Source organism: Thamnophis sirtalis, unplaced genomic scaffold, assembly GCF_051295495.1.
Source record: "Thamnophis sirtalis isolate CommonGarterSnake01/CBP01778 unplaced genomic scaffold, rThaSir2_p1.2 scaffold_3, whole genome shotgun sequence".
Taxonomy (NCBI): Eukaryota; Metazoa; Chordata; class Lepidosauria; order Squamata; family Natricidae; genus Thamnophis; species Thamnophis sirtalis.
In genome coordinates, this window is record NW_028261383.1 from 104675286 (window position 1) to 104691223 (window position 15938).

The following is a 15938-nucleotide window of genomic DNA, read 5'->3' on the forward strand; positions in this document are numbered from 1 at the left end:
TGTCCGGAAAGGGGGAAGGTCAGAAATCAGCGCTGACCCCTCCAAAACAATCTGCCGTAAGACAACACCTCCACCCCACCCATCACCCCGCCTCGAAAGCAACGGCAGAAACAGCCCTGGCTGCCCAACCGTCAACTCCCCTCCCTCAGAGCATCATCGGCGACCAAGTCTCAACCTGTCCCCCCGCGCTTACCTTTCTTCATTGAGACTCTTCTAATCCGAGCAGCTCAAGAGACGCTTCCCCCTCCTCTCCAATGCCTCACAACACTTCCGCTTCCTGTCTATCCCTCACCACTTCCGCAAACTCTGTCCCTCCTCCCCAAGAAAGACTGCAGACATACCCCCCCACACACAAACATACAGAGAGAGGGAGACAAATGGCTCCGCAACCCTCACTTCCGGCACGGTAGAGACCAGATTTAGGTCCGGAGGAAAAGAAATTTATAAAAACCGTCGTTTTTTTCATTCCCTTTCTGCCTTTGCTCTTTAAACCGGATCCTCTATTAAACTACTATTACTATTACTTTTCTATCACCCATCTCCTCCCACTTATGATTGCAGGACTGTAACTTTGTTGCTTGTATCCTTACGATTTATATTTATATTGATTTCTTTCCTGATTGCTTATTTGTACCCTATGACTATCATTAAGAGTTGTATCTTATGATTCTTGATGAATGTATTTTATTTTTCTTTATGTATACTGAGAACATATGCACCAAAGGCAAATTCCTTGCGTTTCCAATCACACTTGGCCATTAAAGAATTCTATTCTATTCTATTCTATTCTTATTACACTAATTTCAACCTAGTTAGAAAATTGAGTACTTCCCCTCACCCAAGCGTTGACAAATCCATAATTTTGTTGATTATCCTAGCATTAAAAGAGAACTCCAGTCTCTCTCTCTCTCCTCCCACACCAATAGATATTGCAGCTCTTTGCATTTTCGCTTTTACTTGAAACTGTTAGCATTGCATCAAAAGAAATTAATCGAACTTTTTTTTTAAAAAAAAAGTCTTGAGCCTTTAAACCTCGACAGCAGGTTCTAGTGTAAATGCTTGATCTGGAAACAATTGTCAGAACATATTTTTTTTTAATCCCGCAGAAGGAATTTGCACATGGGGGTTTATGCATTTTCCTTGCTTTTTATTTTTCTTGATGTGAATAGTTTAGTATGTCTTTCATCCAACGGCAACAATGGTGCTTTCGTGAGATCATCCAATCAAGTGGGCGATGCCCTGAGAAACTCTCCCCGCATATGGAGGACCGCATCACTCGGGAACCGGAAGTATTTCGGAGGATCTCTTTGGACTGGAACCCCTGCGTCCTGCCGCCCTCGCCAGCATGGCCACTGCGCTGCTCCTTCGCCGTCTGTCTTTGGCTATAGCCGCTCGGCCGCCCCGACGCTTTCTGGGCGCGGCGGCGGCAACTGGGGGGCAATTCCAGCACCTGCTGGTGGAAAAGAAGGGAGCCGGGCAGAGGGTGGCGGTGATCCAGTTGAACCGCCCGAAGGCCCTGAACGCGCTTTGCGACGACCTGATGAAAGAGCTGAGCGAAGCGCTGGAGGCGCTGGAGCGGGACCCAGCCGTGGGCGCCATCGTCCTGACGGGCAGCGAGAAAGCCTTCGCCGCCGGCGCCGACATCAAAGAGATGCAACACCGGACTTTCCAGGAGTGCTACAGCGGCAACTTCCTCGCCCATTGGAACCGCCTGGCCAGCGTCCGCAAGCCGGTCATCGCCGCCGTCAATGGCTACGCGCTGGGCGGCGGCTGCGAGCTGGCCATGATGTGCGACATCATCTACGCGGGCGAGAAGGCGCAGTTCGGGCAGCCGGAGATCCTGCTGGGGACCATCCCCGGCGCCGGTGGGACGCAGAGGCTGACCCGAGCGGTGGGCAAGTCTCTGGCCATGGAGATGGTCCTGACCGGAGAACGGATCTCGGCCCAGGAAGCCAAGCTGGCCGGCCTGGTCAGTAAAGTCTGCCCGGTGGATAAACTGCTGGACGAAGCCGTCGGCTGCGCGGAGAAGATCGCCCGGCACTCCAAGCTAGTGGTGGCCATGGCCAAAGAAGCGGTCAACGCCGCCTTCGAGCTCACCTTAGCCGAAGGCAACCGGCTGGAAAAGAGGCTCTTTCACGCCTCTTTTGCTACGGAGGACCGGAAAGAGGGGATGGATGCCTTTGTGGAGAAGAGAGAAGCCAAGTTTAAAGACAATTAATTCCTCCTGCGTGGGTAGCCTTTGGGGAGGGGTAGGAATGCAGGTACATTTAGAGAAGACAATATGCAGCTACACTTTGCCAAAAGAGGCCTTGATTTGCAATCCCTGGACCCTAAATTGACAGCTGTCTCTTTGCCAGAAAGTGGTCCCGGCTCTTAATGATTGGCACCATGGTGTGCAAAAAATCAAATTCTTTGGAAAGGTAATTAAAAATAAAGTTATCCCAATTTCCCTTAAAAGTGATCTTTGCAGAGTGCTTGGGATTGCATAAAAATGGAAGCTTTTGTGTCTACAGTAAACGACAAAATAATTGAGGGAAAAGGAATAGTTATTACAGCATTAGAAGATGAATTGATCTATCCAGAATCCTATACTGGGGTGCCTTCTGAATTCTTTTATCTTGGTGATAAATCTGAGATTTAGCTACAGTTGTCCTATATAAGCTATAGAGTAAAGTACATCTGGTGCGATTGCATGTGATTAAAAAGCCCCTAAGCTCATTTCTAATCAAGAATATGCTGGTGCATCAAACACAGGTCATTGGAAACGCTTCATAAGCTCGAGTTAATAACAAACCAGTAAATGAGAGACTGCTGTGTCATTGCATTGGAATCTTGGTTAAAGCATTCCGTCCTGGATAGTGCTGTTCGCTTAGGTGGATTTTCAACATTTTGGCTTATTTTGAGAGCGGGCATCAGAATTTTATTTTTTAATGTGTGACAGTGTTCACAGAAAAAAAATGACAGTAAAGGTTATCTTATAAGCTAATGAAAAATGCAAAAAAAAGTATTCTCACCTATTGTACTGATTTCTTAATTTCAATAAACACTTCATAAAATGATGTTATTTAAAAATAAATGGTATCCCTTGCCGGGTCTACCTTTCATATAATTTTTTTAATAAACAGTTTTATTTCGATATATTCAGGAGTCACTTGGGTAAAAGGGGAGTTGCTTACTCTAATAGTGAACATAATATTTCTGTTTACTACTGCTCTTAAAAGCTTTTTGCCCGAGACGGTTAATAGAACCATCTATGAATTTCAGGATTAGAGCATCAGCCATTGCTTCCTTGCCCTATAATTTTAGGAATAATCTGCTACGTTGTAACATTGTATTTTACTTCACAAAGACATGTGTAGGCTATTTCTGTCTCAGAAGCGGTTCTGGATTGGGCAGTCCTACTCAGCTATAGTTAGATATGACTTGGTGACCTCTCACTAGAACTCACTGAAATGCATTTTATATTGGGTTGCCCCTGAAGAACACTGAAAACTGTAACTGGTACAAAGAGACCAACCTCAGTAATTAGGAGCACAACCTGATTTGTCTAAATAACACCTCTACTGCAAAAGTTGCCCTGAAAGAGTAATTAGTAAGCTTTTGGGTACAATTCAAGGTGCCAGTTGTCACCTTTAAAACCTAATATATCTCAACTAGAGTCTGACAACATCTGCATAGCTGACAGCTATGTCAAGTGGATTGCCCCACTGAAGAAGAGCTGGAAGAGAAAGCTTGTTCTGGGTGTGATTCGTTTCTCACGGTATTCCTACACTTTCTGAACAGCGTACCACTGGAAATTAGGGCAGATACAACCATGGAAAACCTTGCTTTTTTCTCAGGATTTCCAGAGGCGATGGTATGAATTCCCTTGCAGAAGGATATTGATAGCTGGTTAACTGTTTCTTGGTGTTCTTTAATGCTGTATTATAGTCTTTTACCCCATCATTGTATGTATAGGTAGTCCTCAACTTACAATCCCAATTGAGCCCAAAATTTCTGTTGTTAAGTGAGACATTTGTTAAGTGAAAGGCCATTTAAGATCTTTCTTGCCACAATTGTTAAGTGAATCACTGTAAGTCAGTTAAGTTAGTAACACGGTTGCTAAGTGAATGTGGCTTCCCCATTATCTTTGCTTGCATTGATTTTTTTTTCAGTGCTGTTGTAACTTTCAACAATCACTAAATGAACTATTGTAAGTCAAGGACTACCTGTACTTGTGAAACTATTCAGCTATTGTTTATGAGCTGAAATGGAAATTAGGAAAACTCTGGTCAATGTCCAGAAATCAGGGTTATTAGTAAAATATAGTGGTGAATTTAAACCGAAAACCCTGATCAACTTGGGACCAAGTGTAATAGACCATTTATTTTCATATGAATCTATCCAGCCCATTAGAGTTTAGTTAGGCTCTCCACTGATAGCACATTTCCATTATTCATATGCTTCCATATTGTAGAAGCAAACCCGAAAAATCAAACAAAAAGTCTTTCTGACACCAATATTAGTTTTCAAGAACAATTTTCTTTTGACATTTTTGCCCTTTTTGAAGTGGTCTAAATTACAATTGTAGAACCACATATAGACAAGTTGTTCCAATTTTATCCTAATAATATATGTCAACAAAAATACTATTTTTGGTAATGTTGGCCCCTGATAGTGGCATGGGAGAATCTTAAATTCTGAGTGATAAAACATCTAAGCATGAAGCTTAAAAGGTTATCAATTTTTTCTTCAGCCTGTTCCCTTCTAGTGCTTGTTTATGTGTCATAGAATATGTAGGAAAACTTTGGAAGGTTACAAATGCAACATACCGATAGTATTATTAAGGCTCCTTGTATAACACATATTTGACATAAAGTCCACCGCCAAAAAGAAACTCATCAGCTACCAATATATGACACTGGAGCAATTTGAATGATATGTGCGTTTTTTCTCATGGTTGCCTGTTCCTAAGCTTGATGAAGCTAAAATGACTTAAATGCGTGACATCCCAATGCAAACTTCTCTCTTCCATATCTGCCTTACAACATCACACATTAGGACAAAATTTATCTAGGGACTCACATTTTGTTGCTAACCTGCTGCACACAGTTATGTTAGCTGTGTCAATGTAAAACATCAGTTTTTTATTCAGGAAAATAAAGAGATACTAAATGTTGATGTGAATTTGCAAGTCAACAGGTTTTATTTATTGCCAATTAGATAAGACACTGGACCAAGAGTTGTTTCCAAAGCCTTTTTCATTCTTTAAAGTTGATCCATTCACCTTAGCACTTGGTCTTCTAACCCTAAATACAAGGAAGGAAAATCCTCATTACTAAGAAATCAATTTTTTAATTTTAAAAAAATGCATTTGCATTTATGCTTTTTTCCTTGATACTTGCAAGTAAAAACATCTCATTAGTAATAGAGATATAGTAGTTTGGGGTAAATATGCTGTGTCCTGTTAATTTTTATCCCTGCCACCCACCCACCCCTTATTTTTTAATATCAACATGACTTCTTGAATATTTTTACTATATTTATGCATGCCTCTGAGTCAATCTTACGCTTAACAATTGCCTGAGCTACTCAGTAGGTGTTTTGGCAAGATTTAAGAGAGTGCCATTATCTTCTTCCTAAGGCTAAGAAAGAATGTGACTGGCTCAAAGTCACCTACCTGGCTTCATATCTAAGGTTTCTGGTTCTCCTGTGTTCTGGTTTTTAGCTTAGTGCCTTAATATCAAACTACCATATTTTTCAGAGTATAAGACACGCCCTTTTCCCTCAAAAAAGAGGATAAAAATCTGGGTGCGTCTCATACACTGAATACAGCATTTTTGGCCTACCAAAACCCTTCCCCCTTTGCAAAAATAGACGTCCAGAGGGTTTGGGACCCTTGCAAACTTCTCCTGGGGGCTGGGGAGGGCAAAAATGAGCAAAAGTCAGGCTTCTTTTTGCAATCCAGCCCCCAGGAGCACTTTAGAGCCTCCCAAAGCTCTGCATGCCTTTTTTTTTTTGCAAAAAATGAGGTGTGCAGAAGGTTTGGGAGGCCTGCAGAGTGCAAAAACTTTTGTTTTTAATTTACCTCTTCAAAATCATGGTGGATCTTATACTCTGATGCATCTTATAATCCGAAAAATACAGTAGATATTTCTCACATCAATACTGCTAAAAATTTAGAAACTGATGGCATATGAGTACATTTTAAATCTGTGATCAAAGTTGGTATTCTGCCAACCAAGGCTTATTTTCCTGTCCTAGGCAGATATACTGGAGATTTGTGCAATGTGACAAAATTGATATACCTTTTTGGAGCATTTTCCTTCATGACGTATGCCAATTTTACGCCCAGTTGCCCTGTAACAACGGAGAAGTAATTTGTGTGAATGACTAAAGCCTAGAACTGTACCGCCCAACCTTACAGAGATTATATTTGCTGAGATGATATATAAAAAGTTCTTGAAGATTAAAAATATTTCTATTTCCTCTTTTGGCTATATGGTCCCCAAACATAGCATAAAATAATGGCATTTTAATTAAAAATTTACAATAAGATACAATCAGAGGAAGGAAGGAAGGAAGGAAGGAAGGAAGGAAGGAAGGAAGGAAGGAAGGAAGGAAGGAAGGAAGGAAGGAAGGAAGGAAGGAAGGAAGGAAGGAAGGAAGGAAGGAAGGGACATCATGAGTTTGACACCCCTGCCTTTAGCAATAGTGTAATTTTTTTAAATGATTTTGAAATCCGCTATTATATCTTATAAACTTAAATGTATTGTTTTTATGCAAGAATCTGGCCACTTCAGTAAACCAATGTCTATCTGTGATATGCCTCGTTTATTTAGCATTATACATCATAATGTGGTGTTTGGCTTAATATACTTAATATACTGTAAATCCACTTCATAATGGTTAATTCACTAAGCCTTGATTTGTGAAATTGTAACTTAGTTTGATGAAGTTAGGCAAGTTTGTAAGCCATTCTTCAGAATCTGACCAGTTGGTATAGGCTGAGGACAGAGAATTTTAGGATGCTAAATCACATTAATCGCATATAAATGATGAATACAGCTACTTAAAATTTCAAAAAGCTTTCTAGACAGGATCAACGCCAGATATGAGTGGCCTTTTAGCAAAATGTCTCCCTCTGCTATTATGCCTTCATGGAAATTTTAGCAGGACTGGGAACTGGGTCTGTTTCTACCCTCAGAACTAGACCCTTTGGGCTAGATCTGGGTTCCACAATCCAGGAATTTCCGAAATGCTCTCATCTGAATAGGAGACAATATGTATAATAACTCAATGGTACCCATGCTAAGCAAAAATGAAGTGCTAACTAGCCAGTTCTATATGTTTCCCCAATCCAAAAGTAATCAAGCTGAAGCCTGAGAATCAAATCAGTGAGGATCCTGGACCACTCACTCTTCCACTGCCCTGTGTGGATATCTGCTCTCAAAGGCAATACCTATGCCACTAGTCGATTGAGCTGCAGCCAAGTGTGACTGTCAGGCATAGCAGTTATTTGCACATAGTATGCTATACAAGCAGGAAAGAAGGAAGAGAAGGAAATGGTGTGCTCACTACCACTCCCCATATAAAGAAGAAAAGAGTGGACAGGCAAGATAGCAATGGTAGTATGAATAGGCCAATGAAAAGAAGTAGCCCATGTAGTTGCTGATGGCCAGATTTAGCCATTTCTTAATTTCTCCTAATGCTGTATACTGATGCATCAGGCATGGTGGGAAATGAAAATGAGGACTATGCTTGGCACACCAATGCCATTCAGAGCCCACATTTTCCTCTCAAAATTGCACCCAGCCAACACCTGGCGAAGCATGCTGCAACTGATCCTGAACTTTACAGATAAAGAACTATGCTCAGAATTGGAAAGGAGAGATAAATACAACAAAACGGGACCATGCCTTTGGAAAAGCTAACTACGTACATGTACAACACTCATTGTCTCATGTTTCTTTCAGTTGAGTTTTCTTTTACACCGAGCTTACCAGATTGTAGCACACAGGACGCACAGGTGGGGATAGGTCTTTCCATCAGTGCCACACACTGGCCGATAATCTTTTGGGCAGTCTGCAGCCGTGCCCTTTTGTGGTTGGGGATATTTACTGCAGTCAACCTACAATGATGTTTCAGACAGTTTTAACAAATGCTCTTTGGTATTGCTTATTTTGAACAATCTGCAGAAGACTGCCTTCCTGTTCTTTCATACTGGGTCCCTTCTTGTCCCATAATTTTATGTATATGTATGCTTGTTTATTTATTAAATATATTTGCTGCCCATCTCATGGTCCAAGCAAATTTGAGGTCTTAACATCCAGATAAAGCAAACATCCAATAGTTATAAATATAAAAATGGATTAAAATTATAAAAATGAAAACAAGCTAAAAAATATGGGTATGGAGGGGAAAGGTTAGGTTAGTGTACCAACCATTGCCAGCCAACAGACCTCATGTCAGCCCTCATAGCCAGCTTTTAAGGCCTTTGTGGGCTAAAGGAGAGGATGGATCCTACCTTCTGTGGCAAGATGTTCCAAAGAACAAGAGTAAAATGAATAAATAAATAAATAAATAACCCACTTCTGGATCCCACAGTCAAAAGTTGAACAAGTCAATCCTATTGGGAAAATATAGTTCCACAGGTATCTTGTACCCATGTCATAAAGGGCTTTAAAGGTAATAACCAACTCCTTGAATTGCACTCAGAAGCAAATCAGCAGCCAGTGCAGCTCATGTAACAGTGGTGTAACATACATCACCCTAGAGGCCTCTAAAACTGTCCTGCATTTTGGGTCAATTGTAGCTTCCAAATAGTCTTCAAGGGTAGCCCCGTGTAGAATGTGTTGCAATAATTCAAGCAGGAGATGATCAGGCATGAGTGACTGAGAGCACCAAAGATCAAAGGCTTGTTGATAATGATGTAGCCTTGGGATGCTATTGTATTCAGTCCTTGGTAATAAACCGGGGGGGGGGGGAATTTGCTAGTGCTTTCTTTAAAGATATGTTTACACACATACACACACACACACACACACACACACACACACACACATGTTTACTTAATAAAAGCAATCTTGGCAGCTGACGCACAGTCTAAACATTTTTAAAAAATGTGTAAAAAGTGTTTCACATCAGAATGAGATATAGAATTCAACTTTAAATTACTTAATAGAAATACTTACACATTTTCCTTCATATGCAATGTCTAGTTTGGATCCACTTCTAAAAAAAAAGATCTGAACTTAATAAATGAAGGAAGTAGCAAATCTGGCAGTCCAGTTTTAAAGTAAGGCAGATAATGTTTTAAAAATTGGCAATATTCTAGGCATGCTTTTAAATTCAAGAAGTTTCTCTCTCGTTAATGGTCACCGATTAATAAAAGAATTCTAATCGTCTGCTTTTAGTTGGTTTAGTTTGTTTAATTTCATTCTATTTCCATTTGTAATTTATTGTTAGTCTCCTAACAATTCAAGTATTCTTCACCAAATGGGAAGAGATATACCCATTGCCTTTATATGGTGGAAGATCAATCTTCACATAATTCAAACATTGTTTAGCTAAATAGACAAACTCTGTTTTGAGATGTGACCCACAGATGCCCCTTAAAATATAAATCAACATGAATTTCTACATTAGATTGTAGATTAAATTTGTTAGATGCTTGGCTCTTTTACTTTAACCTGGAGACTAATGCCATTTTTTTACCTTTAACTAGTGTGCTATTCTACTTAAGTACAGGAAAGATGGAAGCACTCACAAGATTTTGGAACATAATTCACATTTGTTAGCATAAGTCTTGCCATCAGTTCCACACACTGGATCATAGATAGCAGGACAAGCATACTGGCCTTTTTTATCTTTTACATATTGGCTGCAAACAATCTGCAAAATAAATAAGGAAAAATCAGATTGCAATAGAAGTCCCTTTTTCTTTGTTATTCACAGTTCAGAAAAAAAGAGCTTGTTGAATTAATGTCCCTGCTAATTTTGGAAGAAGACCAAAAAGAGTATGTGCTATTTGCTTTAAGAATCTGTTTTTTTTTTAAGGGCTACCTGAGTTAAAAGGAATGTGGTTAACTATTAATTACAATGGACTAGCTTCTTGTGCAAAGAAGTCAATAATACACATTTAGAGGACAAGAAGTAATTTGTTAAAACCATAGCAACGGTTCTTCTTTCTCTAAACATGAAACTAAAAGATCAGCATACAACACTGAAGTTCAGCAATCTTTTTTTAGTGAGTCTTCCTGCCAAGGTCACAGAATAGGCGAGCTGTAGGAAACAGTGAGTGGTTCAGAGGTCAAAGTGGCCGGGTTCTCTTTGTGACATCCTGCTTCTTCTGCCCTCCATCAGATATCCTCAACAGAAGTAACGCTCCAAATCAGTGATTTTGGAGTGATAATTTTTCCGTACTTTATTCTGCTTTGGCCAGAACTCACCTTGAGTAATATCTAATTCTGAGTCCCCAAACTTTATAGAAATTCGAATAAGTTCAGAAAAGAATATAGAAAGGCCAAATTAACTTTGTAGAATTGAAAAAAGGACAGTGGAATTGGGCTGGAGACTGTATGCTTTCTTATAGCTTTTTTCAAATAATGCTGAAGAAGAAGAAGGTCAAGTGTCAGGGTTCCAAGTAACAGACCCAACTCAATCAAAAGTCTGAGGCCTGTGGAAGTACCATCAATTACCATGATCATATTATCCTATGTGGTGGATGTGTATGGGCCACAAAAAGCTATTGGGTCAAAATACAAACATGGTTAGAGAAAATGGTACCTCAGCGCATAGCGCTCAGACCAGAGGTGTTTTTAATGGGTATCTTACCAGAGAAATATAGTAAAGAAAATACATATTTTATTGTACATAGAATAACAGCAGCTAGAATTATATTTCCATAGAATTGGAAAACAGACAAAATCCCATCAGAAGGAGAGATAAAGAAAATATCAGAAATGAACAGGTAGACATTGAGAATAAAGGACAAAGAGGAGTAAGTGTACTTCAGGACATGGGGGCAATTCTATGATTGGTTTGAAAAGAGATATAAATAGAAAGAAAGAGGAAAAGAGCACAGAATAAACAAGGCAGATGACACATTATCAAATCAAGGGGGCAGGGAAAAATAGAAAAGTATTAAAATACAAATATGCAAGTAAAAATGATATAAGTGGATTTATTATAGGGAAGTAAAATGTGGAAGAGAAAATTTATTTTTATGTAAATATAAATGCCACCCCGAGAATCTATCAGAAAAAGAAAATAAGTAAGGGTAACAATGAAAAGGAGGGAGGATGAGGAGGGAAAGGAAGAAAGGGTCAAAGCAGGGGAAATAAGAGTAGGAGAGAGGGAAAGAAGGAGAAGAACAAAGGAGGAGTGGGGGAAAGAGAGGGGAAGAAAAAAAGAGGAAGGAGAGGAGGAAAGAAGAAGGCAGAGAAGAGAGGTTGAGAAGAAGAAAGAAGTAGGGTTGTTGGAAAACAAGTTGGAAATATGGGGTGGCAAGAAAGTGCCCCCAACTATGTTTTCTATATTTGTAAGAAGACAGTGAAAAATGTTGTAACTTAATCGATAAATGTTAATACTATTTACAAGAATGTATATTTGTGAATGTATATGAAAGAATAAAATAAAACTTTATAAAAAAGCAACTCTGAGGCATGGAGTTTCCTCAAGTAAGAATTTATTGGAAATGTCATATTGGCACAGCTGGTGAAAACCCGACTTTGAAGGACCCAAGGTTTTCCCCACCCAAATCAAAACCCAAAGTTTTTGCCCCAGGTCACATGCCCATCACATGGTCCAATCAGGTCACAGTCTCCACTCCGGCTGGCTTTAGTCCATGCCTTTCAAACACCTGGTGAGGACGTCCTTGGCTCCCAACAGGAAATAAGGTTATTTTAGCTACACATTCCCCCAGCTATCTCTATCTCCCCCTCATGTTCCCACAGCTCCAACCGACTTTGCTGTTGCAGCCCTGAAGATGCTCCCAAAGTTTTCTCTCATTGCAGTCTGTAGAAATAGTGTATTTTCTTTTCCAAACCTGTACCTGTGTGGTTCTTCTAAAATGCAGGAAGACAGATTTCTCTTGTATTTGAGGAAAACTTTATAACAGTAGAATGGCCCATGGAAATTAATTTCTTTGAGAGATGGTGAGCAACCATCTGTCTGGAAAGATTTAATTTGGATTCCTGCACTGAGCAGGGAGGCTTGATGTTCTAGCTTCAATATAGCAACCTTTTAACTCTAAAATTCTGTTTGTCTATTCCTCCTTTCATTCCTTTTGGCCTGCTCTTCTGTTCTTTTAATCACATGGTTGCATAAGTTCTACCAGAATTAAAACTGACCACTTTAATTCCAGGATTTCAAACTGCAAATGACAGAAAACAGCTCTGAAACCTAAATGTCTCATCTTCAACAATTGCCCATCAAGAATTAGATTGTTTATATTTATTGTTATAACAAAGAATCAGAGCAAAGTACTGATACTTTAATTCCATGACTGTGAGCATAATTCAGCTGCTAAGCAATATTGGAACATATCGGTATATGTCAAACTATAAACTGACCTTATGTCCTGAGATCCCAGGAGCTGGAGGGGAAAAAGCAAATAAATAAAAGCCGTCAAGACCAAAGGTTTATCTGCATTACACTTAAAATGCTATCCTTAATTCAAGCCATAAAAAAAACCTTGCAAGATATTCAGTCTGGACAACAGGTAACCATGTCTGCCAATGGACAGTTCTGCTGCTACTGCTGTGCCCTACCATTTCTCCAATTCAGGAAATTCTCAATATCTTTCTTCCACTGAGTGAATCTTACTTTTATACATATACTAATTTATACACCAAATACATACACCCATATATACATAGCGATGTATGTACATACATAGCGATGTATCACTATATACATAGTGATTACATGTCATTGTGATTACGTGTCATCAAATAATTTTTGAGTTCTAGCGACCACATAGATTTTCTCCATTACAATCTAACCTTGACCTGGTCTTCAGGTCTATACGTATACATCAGTGGTGGGATTCAAATAATTTAACAACCAGTTCTCTGCCCTAATGACCAGCTGGGTAGGTGGGGCTCAGTGGTCATGTGACTGGGTGGGCATGGCCTACTCAATGTCACTTAGGTAAATGGGCGCTTCGCCCTAGCTGTTACAATGTAATAAGGGTTAACTGGAGAGGCAGTTTTTGTAAGCAGGGCAACAAAGATTTGGCTGGAAACAACACCAGAATGTTACCTCCCTGCCTTCCTTACAGGATTAGTCCTGTAAAGTGGAAAAAAACAAAATGAAATTTCTTCCAATAACCGGTTTGCCGAACTGCTTAGAAAGTTAACAACCGGTTCTCCCGAATAGGTGCAAACTTGCTGAATCCCATCACTGGTATGCATGTATATTTGTATGTTTGTTTATGCATGTCTGTACATAAACAAGTTAATTTAATATATACAAAGTTGAAACATCAAAATGTACATACAAGCAGGTATAACAAGCAGCTTTAAAGTTTAATTTCATTTTTTATTATTTGCTTCTAAAGTCTTTTAGATATTTTTTTTCCAATAATGCTAACAATAGCATAGTGGTTATTCTTCTTTTCCTAAACTGAATACTTTCCTTTAGGTTTCTTTTTAAAGTTCCCCATTTCATCATTTCTTCAGCCTCTTGTGAAAAATGTATGTCAAGTGATTGAAAAATGATGTAAGAACAATTCTAGACCTACAGTATTTTGAAAAAGCTCAGGAAGAAATAAGCAGAAAGAAAGATAGCATTATGATGAAAAAATATGAAGGATTTTGAACTGGTTTTCTTTATAGAACAAGTGCTCTATTATAATTGTTGTGCTATTACCATCACTGGCAAATGGTAGCTGTAGAAAGCATGAAAGATCATGTCAATGACTCAGTTGAGGGGATATTTTTGCCTCTACAAAGTAGTCAATGAGTTGTTGAAGTTAGGCTGTAACAAAATACTTAAATAGGAGCAATTAAGGCACCAAAAGAGAAAAGGGCCAGCAGAAAAATGTGCTCATAGGCCACATTTACAATAGAAGTAGGATGAATATAATGTAATGTCCTTTCTCATCCCAAAAAAATTGCTGCCCCATTGTGGTAGGACAGTTCTAAATTCAAGTCCCAGAATCACTTAAAGTATCTAAGCATCTACCTTTCAGGCCACTGTAAAGAAGTGAATATCTCCCCAATCTAAATAATTATGCACATGTGCAGAGAAAGTCTACCAGACTCTAAATCTAGGGAAATGGGACATCCCTGCCCTCTTCAATTTTGTCCTTGTTAAAAAACTCCATATATTTTTAAACAAACTTGGTCTAGGGCTAGGAGTGGGGTAGGATGGTGGGATTTGTCCTGCTTTTCTCTCCCTGTATTTAAAAGAGTTCTGGAAATTTAAATAATATTTAAATAAACTGCAACAAGTCATCAATTTTAATGGAATTTAGCTGAAGTATTTATCTATCTTGAATTATGCTTTCTAAGATACAGTTATGGTGCCAGATAACAATCATCAGTGGTTTTTCTTTTTTAAAAAATTGTCTTATTCGAGAACTTTTAAGAAAATTGTAGTATGAAATGATATGAATATTATGAAAACTAGTCCAGGCATCTCATTCTATATCTTTTAATACATTTATCAGAAAAACAGTATTCAAGACCAGCTGCTTGAATCTTATGTCTCAAAGCAACAAAAATGTAATTCCGGCATATTTCATGTATCGGAATGCCCATATTTTAATATACTTTTTATCTATTTCTTTTGATATTTCTATCACCCCCTTCCGTAATAGACCTAAGGCCTATTAAAAATAAATCTATGAATTATAACATTTGCTATTAATAGTGAAATCATATAATAATCTTCCTTTATAGCAGAATATTCATTATATTTTTAGAGATATTAGCTTGGAATTAATCAGAAATCTTACCTAAAAATAAGCAGCAGTTTACCAGGCAAAGGATCACACATGCCGTTGTGAACTTCATGGCTAAGAACTCGGTATTGTCCTCTCTGGATTTTGAGTACACTATCCAGTCCAAGTACAAAAGTTCACAGTCATATTTATACTAGAATGCCCAAAAGCAATGGCAATCTTAATCACAATGACCCTTAACAGTCTCTCTTAAATTATTTTGATGATGTAATCTAAAGTCGTTATTTTGCTTGCTTCTTTTCATGCACAATAACTGAAAATATGAGTCAGGAGGAAATCCGGTTGGCTTAGGTCCAATAAAAGTTGTTTTGTTCAGCTGAGGCTCTTTTGCTGGCTAAATGGTAAAGGGGGAAGTTTTCCTCATTACTCCCTCCCCTATACCATCCATTATAAAATACATTTTTCAATGTTGGGATCTTTCCAAAACAGTAAAGAAGTTGACGTTGAGGTTTGCAAGCATGGCAAGAATTGAAAATAATAGGTTTATTTCTTTCAAAAAGGAGGCTGTTCTGAATTGAATTCATGATGGAAGCATTTCTGCTGGCAGAATATAATGTCTGGGTATAATGTACATAAAACCGCTATAAATTTCTATTTGGTGTTGTATGAAATTTGGGCCTAGAAGAAGTGAGTCCCAATGGGAGTGGGCGGCATACAAATTTTATTAAACTCGAAACTCAAAGAAGTGAATATCACAGACTGTCAGAAAAGCAAAGAAATGGATCACAGAACAACTAAGCTAAAATTCTCACTTGAAGCACTAGTGACCAGTTTCTAACTATTATATTCTGAACACATCATGTACAACTCAGTTCCCTTGAGAAATCCATAATGCTTGGAAAAGTTTAAAAAAAACAAAGGAAGAAGATGGCCAGCAGCAAAGAGAATGTATCCAAGTACACTGGCAATGAATGTACTTTTGAGAGCTCTAAAAGGGCAAGTGGAAGACAGATAAGAGTCAATATTGACTTGATGGCGCTTATCCATC

General features: G+C 38.8%; 3 protein-coding genes across 5 annotated transcripts in view; 1 reads left to right on the forward strand and 2 right to left on the reverse strand.

The window, feature by feature from the left end:
- Positions 1–309, reverse strand: part of FBXO38 (F-box protein 38) — a 30803-nt gene extending 30494 nt beyond the window's left edge. For all 3 annotated transcript variants that reach the window (XM_087709657.1, XM_087709656.1, XM_087709658.1), the window contains exon 1: positions 194–309. The gene's annotated coding sequence lies outside the window, so the exon portion shown is untranslated. The remainder of the gene's footprint in view (positions 1–193) is intronic.
- Positions 310–1307: 998 nt separating this feature from the next.
- ECHS1 (enoyl-CoA hydratase, short chain 1) lies at positions 1308–3076 on the forward strand. The gene has a single exon (XM_014062447.2). The coding sequence runs from the start codon at positions 1346–1348 to the stop codon at positions 2216–2218; it is 873 nt and encodes a 290-aa protein (XP_013917922.2). The 5' UTR covers positions 1308–1345; the 3' UTR covers positions 2219–3076.
- Positions 3077–6989: 3913 nt separating this feature from the next.
- LOC148048090 (double-headed protease inhibitor, submandibular gland-like) lies at positions 6990–15056 on the reverse strand. The gene is made up of 5 exons (XM_087709659.1): positions 14945–15056; positions 12555–12577; positions 9749–9873; positions 9174–9213; positions 6990–8110 (listed from the first exon to the last, which is right to left on the reverse strand). The coding sequence occupies exons 1-5, from the start codon at positions 15000–15002 to the stop codon at positions 7979–7981; spliced, it is 378 nt and encodes a 125-aa protein (XP_087565785.1). The 5' UTR covers positions 15003–15056; the 3' UTR covers positions 6990–7978.
- Positions 15057–15938: the final 882 nt, after the last annotated feature.